The 13,552-nt window shown below is 42.4% G+C and overlaps 1 protein-coding gene across 1 annotated transcript in view; it reads right to left on the bottom strand.

Moving 5' to 3' along the window:
• Positions 1 to 1,531: 1,531 nt before the first annotated feature.
• The window catches only part of USH2A (usherin), a 653,616-nt gene continuing 641,595 nt past the window's right edge, over positions 1,532 to 13,552 (bottom strand). The window contains exons 68-71 of the mRNA XM_090031530.1: positions 13,299 to 13,382; positions 10,108 to 10,352; positions 4,637 to 4,861; positions 1,532 to 1,782 (exon numbers count right to left, since the gene is read on the bottom strand). Of these exons, the coding sequence (XP_089887656.1) occupies positions 1,693 to 1,782; positions 4,637 to 4,861; positions 10,108 to 10,352; positions 13,299 to 13,382 (644 nt within the window). The 3' untranslated portion in view covers positions 1,532 to 1,692. The remainder of the gene's footprint in view (positions 1,783 to 4,636; positions 4,862 to 10,107; positions 10,353 to 13,298; positions 13,383 to 13,552) is intronic.

The raw sequence follows: 13,552 nt of genomic DNA, 5'->3' as shown, positions 1-13,552 counted from the left end.
CACCTTTTTTTCTTACCATAGAAATAATTACGCTACTTGAAATTCGAGTTTGATAATCTGAACATACTCAACTATGTTGTAGCCATTGTGACAGAATCGAAAATAAATTGTTGTTCCTTTCTTGTCTTCTGCTCATGCTACTGTTTTTTGCAAGTAGTGCTATTAATTTAGTCAGATTAGGCCTGGGGAGGGAGGGAGAGGCAGGAGAGCAGAACCTAGCTGTAAATTTCTGCTTATGCTAATTGCTCATAGCATTACAAACAGCTTTTCCTATGGCCTTAACCTTCTTGCTCATATGCTGAGTGTTAAAGCAAACATGATAACTTGTCAAAAACAGTTATGCTGACTGTCTTATTCATGCCTCAGCTTTGTTGTGGGTAGGTTTCCTCTTCCACTTTTGCTTTTTTTCCACATTCCCCATGAACTTCATAGTCTTATGGTGACTTTTTGCACTTCGCTTTTGTCAATTTAAATGTGTGATGACTTTTCATTGCTCTTACCAAGGAAGAGTTTTTCTCAGTGCTAAGGGGTGGGTCTGCCACACTAAATGATGACAATATAAAACACAAGTTTCAATTGTTAATAAGAAAAAAAAAAGAAATAACAAGCTGGGGGTGTGGGAGTCAGACTAACCAGAATTCTAAGACTTACACAAGGGGGCAGACAGCATGAACTACTACAGATGTAAATAAAATCCACAGCAACATAACTTAGTGTATGTTCAGTATATTGCAAATGTACTTTTGTACAAATGATGTAGCAAAGTTCTGAGCCCCCTGAAGTCAAGATGCCACTGGATTTAGCCTTTTTGTACATCAGCTAAAGCATATGTAACGATTATGGGTGAGAAGGAAGTACATGAGTTCAAGATTATATAGACAGCTAAACAAGTTTGCACACTATGCAATAGCTCAAATATTTTGTCAAAGATTTTTTTAAAGCTAAAATAATGCACTCTTCCCCCCCGCCTTTTGATTTCTGATTGAATTGAGTTCTAATGCTATTAAAAACAGCTAAATTTCTTCTATATTAAGTGACGATATCAATTTTTTATAGTCTTATTTATCCTTGTGACTGATGCAACTAACTTCCGTTCTAATAAACATCCCACTAGAATATAATAATAAAAACTCCTTAAAAGTTTCAGGCATCTTAAAAATAGTACGTGTAAAACTTTTCTGTACAATATCTGATATTTAAAATTAACGTTGAAAGGAATTAGTGTATAATAAGTCACTTATTACTTCCTAAGATATTATTTCCGTCTGCCTCTTTTAAAATACTACTACACAGCCTTGTAATAAACATGTAACACTGAAGAGTGTGTGTATGACAAGGTTCTTTGGGTGAATCGTATCTTTTATTAGACCAACTTAAATAGTTGGAAAACAATTAAGCAGCAAGTTTTTGGGTTCAAAAACCCTTAGGCTAAGGAAGTTTCCTTAACGTCCTTAGCCTGATGAACATGAATGACTTACACCTCAGTGTGTATGAGAATGTTAATACAGCATGTAACTACTCTTGGCTGTCATAAGGATATAATAAAAAAAAAATTCATATTGCTAAAGGTGCAATAGGCACATCACTTGGAGCACAATCCCACATTTATATTCATTTTAATGCAAGTTGAACCAAGCAAGGATTTTGGACTCCTCCAGCTTCTTTGGATTGGCCATGATATTCAAATGTGTATTACAGATGGGTATCAGTAAAAGATGTGTGCTCTTTTGTTACTGTGCTGAAGCCCTTGATGGCATTAATGAGATCTTCATCCTCCACATACTAGGAAAAAGGAAGGGGAAAAGACAAATAAGTTGCAGCTTGAGTCACAAAAGAAGACTTGTGTTCTGCATGACTTTAATACTTAGGCACTGAAGGCTAAGTCCACACAAGTACTTTGGTGTCTAAATTCTATGCAAGTCTGAGATTATTACCCTAAAATTTCCCATGCACTTAATGTTTTGGGGCATGCCCCAAGCTGTCGCCATCCTGATGGGTGAGCAGATGAGCTCTCTTTGCTCTTAAGTCTATTTGGGATGTTCAAGGTCTATGTTCATTTCCCTCCCCCTACAGGGGGACCCAATCCAGAGGGTCTTCAGCACCACTGAATGCAACATGAAACGCACTGAACTCTGGAAGCGTTAAAATGCACTTGCCTAAATTGTGGAAAGAAGGACTATGTCCCTTCCCATGAGGGGCTACCAAAACCCACATATTTTGCCTTCCTGGAGTATGCCCTAGCTATTGACATTCCAGGAGAAGTGAAACTGTTGCGCTATGACACTACAGAAAAGATTTCAAAATTTGCTGGGCCGCAGGGAGGAAGCAGGTGGGGAAACTTAGTTCCAGTCCTTGCTGCAAGCATTGATGTGTCTTTTTTTTTTTTTTGAGGGCTGTCAAACAATGTAAAAATTATTGCGATTAGTTGCGATTAAAAAAAAGTCACAATCATGATTTTAATTGCACAGCTAAAAACTCAGAATTATGTGCAGAAAAACTCAAAGTTACGTAAAATTATGCAGATACTCGGGGGGGGGGGGCTGTTGGGATGTGTGGGGAGGTTGGAGCCCAGGCAGGGGAGTTCCTGCACAGCCAGGCAGGATGCAGGGTACTGTGGGTCAGGAGTGAGGGGCAGCAGCAGGACTGGGTGGGGGGGGTGCTGTGGCTTGGGAGTGAGGGACAGACAGACACACACAGATGCAGATACTGCCCAGCAGGTAAGTCTGTGGGGGGCAAGAGGTGTGGGGGATAGATTGAGGCCTCCCACTGTGAGGGATGGAGTGGGGCAGGGGCCGGGGTGAGTAGGGCCCCAGGACTAGGGTGGGTCATGGGAGGGTACGGGGGGGTTCTGCTGCATACATCCTAGAGGAGGCATGGGGGCCATCTGCCCCCTGGATTTGTGTGCAGAGTGGAGGTGGGCTGCCACTGCAGACTGAGGCTCTGCGCCCTGCTGCCTCTGCTTCAGAAGCTGTGCACTGGCTTTGCCACATCCCGTGCCCACCTGGTTGCAGGAGACAGCATGGCACTTGGCTCACACGGCAAAGGCAGCAGGGTGCAGAGTCCCAGCCCACAGCGGTAGCCCACCCCCAACCCACGCTCAAATCCAGGTGGCATGTGCCCCCACATGCCTCTCCCAGGGTGCGCACAGTGGCAGGAGCCTCTCCTGCACCCCTGGATGAGCTGCCCGCTGCTCTGTCCCATGATCCATCCCAGCTCCAGGGCCCCATTCACTCCAGTCCCTGCCTCTGCCCCACTCCCTCCCACACCATAGGGGCCTCGATCTGCACCCTTTTCCCCTTCAGACTTACCTGCTGTGTATTGCTCCATATGTCACTGGACTGCCTTCCTGGCTGGCTACAGGCTGCATATGTGTGTCTGTGCGGGCCCACCTCTTCCCCCACTCCTGCTACAGCTCCCCAGAGTCCACACCTGGGCTGCTCTGCAGTCCTTTGCACTGCCACTGCTGCCCCACTGGGCAGCCCAGAGGCGGTAGTGATGGCAGCGGCGCAGAGCCTGAGCATGGGCTCCAAAACCATGTGTGCGATTAATTCATTAATCATTGTTTGAGTTAACTCATGTGATCAACTTCTTAAAAAAATTAATTACAATTAACTGACAGCCCTATATATATATCTATATATAAGATCACTAGGGAGTATATTTCAAGAATCCTTGGAGCAAGGACCAGGATCTAGTATCTCAGGCAGTGGGTTATAGAGTCACATTCCCCCTCTGATTCAATGAATCTTGACCTTGGTAAGCACTCTACCACTGGGTTACTGTATTAAACCAGAAATAGAAGCAATAGTAGCATTGTCTGTGTTTTGTGCAAAAGAGTTGGTTGAAATACCTAATTCCAGGGTAGTTGTGATGTACATAAATCCAGAAACAGGATTAAGTCCCTAAAGGGGGCAAGAGTTTAAGACCTTGGCCCTCAACATTTCCTGTCATCTAGGAAGCAGCTTTCCATGCAACGTGCCTAAGTCTAAATCCCAGTCCTAAGTATCCATCTCTTCCTAGGGGCAGTGTATGGCAGTTTTTCCCAACCAGTGTGCTGTGGCATGAAAGTGTGCCATCAGAAATGAACAGGTGTGGCACAGAATTTTGCCATGGCGATGAGCTACAGTAGGTATGAGGATGGGGAATGCCTTGACAGGTGTGCTGTGGAAAATTCGTATTACTGTAAGTGTACCTTGGGCTGGAAAAGGTTGGGAAACTCTGGTGTATGAAGTCTATATGCTTTAATTGGCATTGTTCCACTAGGTGGCTCTGTGCCTAAAACTTACGCAATGTAATTCTCAGCATTGCAGTACCTTAGTCCTTTTGTGAATCTAGCCCCTGCTGCCTAACACTGGACCATGATCAAAATATAGGCAGCTGTGGGCCTCCCAAGTAGGAGATATTTGGTGAACTTTGCTGAGGCAGGTTAGCACCTCCACAGGTAAATGGTAGTTGAGTAGAGGTTTTGAAAATGTCAATATTGGACATGGTTGCCTAAATCCTCTTATGGATCTAGCTTTGGGTACTTTCTGAAAATGTCCCCAGTATCTTGTTAAATAATGAGCTGCCAGAATGCTGACTGTCCATGAACTAGCCACAATGCATGACACTATAAAGGTAAACCAAAAGAGCTTACCAGACTACTGTCATGGCTGTGTATAATGGTATCCCACACAGAATCTTCTATTAGAGACTTTTTGTCATAGACGTCAATAAGCTGGCTGACGCTGCGATGCAGAGAACTTTGGGAGTAAGTACGACTCATCTGCCTTTGACTTGGTAGCCGGAGGACAGAAGCACTTTGGCGGCTCCGATTACTCGTAGGAGATGCAGGTCCTGGAAGTTTTGTATCTGCTAAGCCCTGGAAATATGTACACAACAGTAGCTTGAAAAAAGCAGTATCACAGCTATTGCTTATTGATATTTCAGTCTGTGCTAAACTTTATCCTTGGAAAGTACAACCTCTGCAGCCAAGTTGGTGGATTTCATAATAAGGCAACACATGTTAATGGTGGAGTTTTAGCCTGATAACAGAACACAGTATTGGTCATTAACACTAGCTCTAGCTATTGTTCCCTGTGGAAACAATGGCTTGCTGCAATGCGGTTTAACAAGGTGATCTCTTGAAGATCTCCTGTTAAGTACGCAATTCATGCATGTCACTACAGTAATTGCCATCCCATTTCGAACCCAGAGATAGACTTCCTATGAAATACTCCCAAGGTTAGTAGGGGCTTGGCATATCTGACATTAGATGATACCCAGAAATCTCAGCAACTGTTATATGCTTGTGATCTGGGTATAAACTATTCTCCCCTTCCCTCCTACCTGCAGTCTTATTCTGAACATTTACATTTTCCTGTTTTCCCACAGTTGTGTATTTGGAGGTGGGGAGGGACACATGTTAAACCACTTTTAAGTAGAGTCTCCAAGGTTTCTGCTGGAATAATGAAACTCAACAGTTATGCATTACAGGCATGCAGCTATGTGCTTGTTACATGGATCCTAGACAGCAAAGGATATGCACCATGCTGGATACGAAGAGCCAGATCCTAGTCTGCTTATTACCTGTGTATAACCCTATTCCAGCCAACTCAAGTTCCTGAAACACTATTACTTTTGACACAGCTTCACCTTGTCCTATGGCTGCATGCATAGGTATGTTTACTACACAGTAACAAGACTCTTCTCTAGAAAAAGTGAAGGAGACAAACGGCATATGCTCTTATACCCCTATAATTCACTTCATGCCAGCATAAAGTTACTTGTCAGAAAGTGAGAAGTAACTATACGCTACAGTGTGGGTTGTGCATCTGCTGCCTTTGCCGATTTCATCCTTCAGTAGCCCTTTGCTCCCAGCAAACTGGCTCCCTTGCCTGCTAGGGGCCAGGAACTGTAAGATCACCCGAAACCAGCAGAAAACTTAGGAGACCTGATTACTTCTTACTATAAATACACTACAGAGTAAAACCTTGGGTAAACTATCCTGGAGTAAGGATGTAAATGCATAACATGCAGTAAATCACAAAGCGCTCTAAGGATGCCATCCACCTTCCGCACTGTTAGTTTTTCAGCGATTTGAGCAGAGTAGAATAGCATCACAGTGAGGGCCTTGTTACACAGCAAGTTTAGGCAGCTTCTGGAGCTCTTAAACCCTGAACTGGCTGCACGTTAACACCTTTTAAGTGGTTTAAAGCACTCTTTATTTGTTCTAAAGTTGTGTCACATCAGAGCAGGATTTTCTCTAATCTGCCTAACTTTGCTTCTGTTCCATTAAGGTGTGGCCATTCCAGACAGCTATTTTGCCCCGGTTGAAATCCTCCAGTATCCCACGATACAGTGGCCCGTCCTGAGTTGGGGCGAGTGAGGACGCCAGGGTGCAGCAGGACTAGGCATGGCGCCTTGTCTTCTTGCAGATGTGAGCAGAGCAAGGCAGCCCTGGAGTGCCCAGTGGCTGCAATGCCTCCCCCTGCCACTTGCACTCTCTTGCTGTGCTGGGTAGGAGCAGCAAATTGTTCCAAGCAGCAGCAGGAGGCACTGTGACCACCGGGCACACCAGGGCTGCAGCGCTTGCTCTGCCCGGCAAAAGTAGCAAGCCAGTCCTGCCCCTAGCTCCTACCTAATCTTGCTGCTGCTCACCAGGCCTCTAGTGGCAGCTGTGTAGGTGAAGGACAGTCAGAGAAGGATTTTCACCTTAAAGTGTGATTGCTTCACTAAGCCAAACAACAGTAAGCCAATTAATATTTGTGCATCTTACAGCATAAGGTGTAACAAGGCCCTGAGATGCCTAATAGGCAGACTGGTATCTAGCGTGAGGTCTTTTCCAACTCCTATTGCACACCATGCAAAAAGGTTTTCATGCAGATGCTTCAGTCATTCTAAATTGTGTTGCAACAGCACACAGATTGTGTACACACTAGTAGCAGTGATACCTCAAAATGCATTGTGTAACTTTTTAACGTAACGCTACTTGATGAATCGGATGCATCTGCAACAGACTCAAACTGAGATAAAAAAGGGAGAAGTGTTAACAACATTTGCCAAAGTGCCATGACCACTGTTTTGTTCCAGGCTTGGATAATACTGCAAATGTAGCTTTTAAAAGAATCCCCAGTAGACTAGATTCTCAGCTGGGCTACAAATCAGCATAGTTCCAGCTACTTCAATAGGGCTACACTGATTCACACGAGCTGAGTGCTAGTTCATTGCACATAAATACAGACAATGGGAAGGTTTTCACCTTAACAACTCCTGGCAACAGAAAACTAAGTTTTAGGTCTCTAGGGCAGGTTTCAGTTGTGGTTTTTGTACAGGACAGCAGAGGATGAGTTCCAAATTCAAACCTGTAATTGAGTTATGTGTAAAACCTGCATTTAACAATTATCTGCACCGTATGCTGTGTGACCTTGAAAGTGATAATAAAATACAAATGACTCCCTCACTCTACAGTGTACATAGTCCTTTCCTAGCAGTCTGGAATATATCCTTCTAAACTGTTTATGCAGACGTATGCACTGCAAAGGCTTACCTTATCTGTGCTCCGTGATACTTCTGAAGATGAGATGACAGGAACTTGTAAAGGAGTTGCAATAGGATGCTGATGGCAGGGATTATCAGTTAAAGAAGTTTTCTGCATTTTTTTAAAAGCATTGTAGGTAGAGAATATAAAGGAGGGAAATGTAAGTGTAGAGGAAAAGCAGTTAAACAAAAAAAACAAAAGGAACAGCATCTTATACTGTTAACCTTCTGAGGAGAAAGGAGATTGAAATAAGAAATAAGGCATGTTAAAAATTCTTTTTTCCCCCCGCCAGCTCGTTAGTGTAAAATGCAGCCACAATGATGTTGTTGAAACTGCTGTGCTAGAGCTCTTTTGGAAGCGCGAGAGACAGTCATGGTCATTTAAAAGAAAAAAAAAATCTTTTCACCAGCAGTATCCAGATTGCTCTTCTCATCACCACCTCTTCTACTGGTTTGTCCCTGTTTTTCTGTGAATTACATTCTACAAAATAGTAATGGAGTGTTCTTTCCCTGAGAACTTTTCAGGAACTCTGGAGTACCCCATCTCTGCCCAGCTCTCCAGCCTCCTCTCTGGAACCAGGGGGGACCTCAGTCACTTCAAAGATGGAGTCGCTACTACTGCTTGGTGACATTAGTCCTTCCTGTCCTTCGCAAAGGATGATCAAAATATTTTCTCTAATACTTTGGATATATAGCTTTGTATTTTATTTATATGTACATATATATACATTTTAAGATTTATGACTTTGCATGTCTGCTTTGAAGTCTTCACCCCACTTCTCAGCTCTGTGCCGCTCATGATTGGTTTCTAAGGCAGCTGGTCCATGTTCAAGTCTCTCTCTATTTCTAAAGCTAAATTAAGAGTGTTTAAAGAGTTCCTTAACTAGACTTTTGCCATTGATGTAATAATCACCACACAATGTTGCTGAGAGCAGCATCCTGACACTCAAGGGGGTCATTTTGCAAGCAGCTACTTTGCCCTTTAAGGTACCCACTTGGCCACCTTGCTCAACAGCCCTCTGTGAGTAGCCATGGCACTTACAGATCTGTAATGGTCTGAATAACAATCTAAATGGGGAATGTAAATTTGTTTTAACATAATCATTTAAATAAAGACATAAAAGAGCAGTGTGCTGAGAGGTTGGTGCTGCTGAGCAACATAGCAAAAGCAGATGAGGAATGACTCCTATACTGTTGGGCACATCAGACAGGAACTAGACACCTGGATGCATTATCAGGAACACAATTTGTCTACCCAGCTCCACTGCATTCTTTGCAGTTTACAGTTCATCTAAACTTTTACCTGTGAAAGTAAAATGAGAAAAGATCTGCAAAAGCTTCTAAAAAGCTTTTATGCATAACATATACTTTAGCAGGCACAAGTCACTCCCCTCCCTAAAATGAGAGTAAGCAAAGGAAGAGGGGACAGAGAAGGAAAAAGCAGTAACACACACTGACAAGGTCTCCCTTGTTATATCTGAGGTGGTTATATTCTGCTTGAGGATAAGAATGCATTTATGCAGCCAGGACAACCCTGCCATTGAGTAAGGGCTGCATCAGATCCATCATTTGTAGACTTCTAGCAAGCAATCATTTGGAATCATCGGAAAATATCAAATGTTATTCTAATATTCATTCTGCTTGCCCCAAAACTAATTTGCATATGGTATAAATAAGCACGGTGCAAGGAGTCAGTGTTGCTATGCTGATTTGCAGCAGCTGAGATGCTGGCACAATAGCTGTATCACCATTTGAAGTACGATCTCCTTCATGAGTTACTGGTGCCTCCTGAATCTGGCGGGGAGGCACCCACAGAAGCAGCCATCAGTGTCAGCCATTGTCGGGGGGGGGAGGGTACTAGCCCCATCGGGGGGCACATGCACCCCCTACCAGTCATCTATGATCTCCTTGATCATAAAATAAAGCTAAGGCTGTTCTAATCCTGAGTCACTTGAGATTTTAAACCTAGGCATAGTTTAGCTCTGTAGGAGCCAACATTTTTGGCATTCCTGCCAAAAATGCCTTGCACTCTCCTCAAGTGTCACTCCAATTCCTTTCCCCTGCCCAATCTGCTGCTCTGCTTCCTACCCTATCTGCCACCTTCCCATCCATGATCTGCTGTATGCACACAGAAGTTACCTGCATGGCTTGTGGCAGAGGTTGGCTACTGCTCTGGCTTGCCTAGAGTTTCCTACTGTGTGCAGCACCTGTAATATCTGATTTACGAGAAGTCCAATCCCAGTGTAGATTGAGCAATGAACTATATGACCAATAAATAATCAAACCCACAGCTACTTGGCATTATTTTAAGTGTTGGTGTACCAAGGTGAGTGGGTGCTACTTATTGTCCCAAGCTGTGTTGCTTATTTGAATTGTCATGACCTCTCACATCCCAGCTCGCTGCTTGGATTTCTTTCTAGGAGGTGTAGTTCATGCATCAGGAGCACCATACACCTTTGTCCTCTTAGTACACTTAATTGTAAGTTAATGTCTTTAAACTGCAATATTAACCTCTGTAACAGACAGGACAACACAGGATCATATGCTTTAAGCAACATAAATAACAAGCATGTGGTTGACATGACATACCATGTGTGTTTCACCTGGGGAATACACACTCATTGGTGATGTCCTCTTTTGCAGTGGAACCAGAGGTGGCCTCTCTCTTGCATATGGCTGTTTGTTTAATTTTCTTTGTAGAATTAGAGACAGGAAAACAGCCAGAAGGACCAAACCTAGAACTGCCATTAGTACTGCGAACCACAGTTCATTATAGAATTTTACAGTTTTGGTCCCCGTTTCATCTTTTGCTCCTGGAGTTGTTAAGACAGGACCTATAAAATCCAGGGAGGTAAAAAGGAAACATTATTTTATAAAGCAGTTTAGTGATGTGCAATCTTCTTTTTTTTATTATTATAAATTAGCAAGAAGTTTGAAGCAGTTTGTCACACTGTGCTTATTTGCACTTATGTTCAAGGTGGTGTAATGGTTCAATATGCTAGTGGGCTGTAATAAAAAGCTTACTGCACTCAAGAGACCATGCTTAAAGTTCTGGCATTGCTGCTTCGGTTGGAAATCACCACTGCATTGGCATCTCCCAGGAACGGAGAGGGGGGTGGAATTTGAAAAAGGTTTATCAAAGTAACCTTGAACAGTTGAAACAATGATCAGTAATTTCAGAGAGGAGCAGCTACGATGTTTTCAGTAGCATTATAGCTCAACATAAGCAGGTGCTATCATGGACACTGCAGCAGTGAGACTATAAAATATTAAAACCACAGAACTGAAGGGAGTGAAAGAAGGGAGGGACCAAATAATAAAAGCCTGAGAAAAGGGACACAAATACAAGACACAATAGCTTTCCGTGCATCTTGTTTCTGACATACTGTACACATTACTAACTGGCATAATATAATAACAAAATATAATTTAAAAAATCAGATGCTTTGGTAACATGCACATTCATGAGCCTGTTAGCAGCTTTGAAATATATGTAGCGATGTAACCAAAGACAGCCGTGTGGACTATTGCTATAGAAAGACAAAAGTAAAATAGAGGTGACTTCTGTCAGCTGGCTGCTTCTAGGCTATGAAGGAAAAAAAATTCCACCAGTTAGTTTATAGCCCACCACCTTCTCCTCAAAACAGGAAGAAGAGCTGACCAAGAGAATGAAATTATAGGTCAAATTGTACCTAACTGGAAAAAAAATCTTCAGTGCCCTATTTCAATTTTGCTCCAGGGACATTTCTGAGGTTTCCTCAGTTTGATTATTCTACATCCCAATTCTGGTTCAGGAAGCAGTGTTTTAATACAAAGCATTGACAATATCCTCTCTCCTAGTGTAGATTAAGAATTAATAAACTGCCCCTCCACACCCATATATTGACACTGGCACATGCTGATGGCTTAATGCTAACTTGGATGCGACTGGTAGGGAATACTAATCGCAGCACCTGGAGAAAAGGTTCTCAGAGAAACAGACTGATAACAGGCTTCCCTGGCTGCTTGCATGTGACAAGACCATTTCCACAAATTTCCATTGTTTCCCCTTACTACCTGGGGGGGTATGCTGTTTTTTTCACTGGTCTGAGCCTCAACATGCCTCATCTCTAACCAGCAATGAAAAAAAATAAGTTGTTAGGCTGTATAAGGAAATTGTGAGAGAATATTTTGAGAAATATTATAAATGCCTTCATTTAAGCCCTTGCTGGGGCTTCATCTGGAATTCTATGTGCAGTATGCGTAAGATCAGTTTATGGTACAAGTACATGGTAAAAGTATGTAAGAGTAGCTAGTACGGGAAAGGCAAATCAGGAAAGTCTGTTCTCCATCTTTCATAGTGCAAGAACAAATGAGCATTCATTGTCATTAAACTGTAGGACATGGGATAAAAAGAAACACTTTTTTCACATGGTCTATAATAGGCTGTGGGACTCATTGCCACATGATGTCATTAAGGTTAAGAGCAGAGCAGGATTCAAAGAGGAAATGGATATTCAGATGAATAACAATGATATTCGGATTTAGTCATAACTTTAAAAATCATATATTTCTGGGTTTAAGCCATTTTTTCTAAGGGCTCATTCTAACACCTCTGAAGTGGGGATGGATTATTCAACAGCTGCCAACTCTGATGTACTTATACCTTTCTCTGTGGGAGAAAGGCTAGTGAACTGTTTCTCACTACATCATATGTAATGTGCCTCTATCTCCGACTGCCCCTTAGGGACATGATGGGCCTAGTTCTGCTCTTGTTGGACGTAGTGACACAGCTTCCATTCACTTCAGCAGAATCAGATCTTCTTGCTCTATTGAAGACTGGCTAAGATCAAGTTTCTGCCTATTCATCATGTCGTTAACAACCAGGGACTAGGGGACTAGGACGTAATCTTTTTAATGTAAAAAGAAAAGAGCAATTCCACAAATCAAGTAGCATTTAAAAAAAATCATAAGCTTGTTTGAATTATTCTGAAGGAAAAATGAAAGACCAAGGTTGTTTTTATTTGCTGGGTCCATAGGTGCCAACTTTGGTTTTTACCAGTGGGTGCTTGCAGACATGAAAAAAGGTCCTTTATTTTAAACTCAGTGCGTTCTTATGCCAATGCCAGGCATGCCCAGAACATGCATCACTTTAATTCAACCCAGCTCTGCAGCATCTGTAAAGATGGGGTGCTTTAGTGGGGCTTTTTGGAGCTTTTTTATGGTAGCTGATTGAATCAGGTTTAGCTGAAGTGACAAAAAGTCCTGCTGAAGTGCCCAATTTTTACAAACACTGTGGTGCCGGGTCGAAGTAATGCACTGCTGCTTCTGGTACAGTGCAGGTTGTTTTTTTTAATGTCTTAGCCATTGCTTGTGGGTGCTGCACAACCAATAATTTTTTTTGGCAGGTGTTGGAGTCCCAGTGCCCTTCAGGTTTAATCCTGGCATTTAGCTAGGACTCCTGGTGCTAGTACTGGTCTATGTGTTGGTGTTGCCCTTTATTTGATTGTTTGGTGACAGGCAAAGCTATGGGCAAAAAAAATCCTTTGTTTAAAAGAATCTCAAAGGCTATACCTACATCTATACCTGCATCAGTCACAAGAAACCAACTGATTTGTTTGGTAAGAAGGACACATAACTTAAGCTACATAGCTTAATGCTTCAAGGCAAATATCAATAATTAGGCCAGATCAAATTCCGTATTTCCATATATGATCTAGTCCCAAAAAAATTATGTCTACTATCACGGCACACATTCACAAATAATTAGCAGTAGCTAGCCAAGAGTTTTACACATTTACCAAGTCCAGTAGCAGTGTTATATTTGATCACTGGAGTCATGGCACTTCCTTCATCAGTGGTGCAGGTTACTTGAAAGGAAAAAGCTGAAAAAAAGAATTAAAAAACAGTTACAAATTTGTAAAAAGAAAGCAATCAAAATACTTTCATTCCTGCTGCTTCACTAATATCTACTTTTGCCTATGAAACACTAAATAAGTTCAGAGCAGTTAGTCAATGTCCAACCCAATGCACAACTGAAGCCTTGTATAGATGA

Source organism: Crocodylus siamensis, chromosome 1, assembly GCF_052110815.1.
Source record: "Crocodylus siamensis isolate JL-2025a chromosome 1, ASM5211081v1, whole genome shotgun sequence".
NCBI classification, from domain to species: Eukaryota; Metazoa; Chordata; order Crocodylia; family Crocodylidae; genus Crocodylus; species Crocodylus siamensis.
Note: the sequence above shows the minus strand (reverse complement) of the source record. Positions and strands in the feature narration are given on the sequence as shown.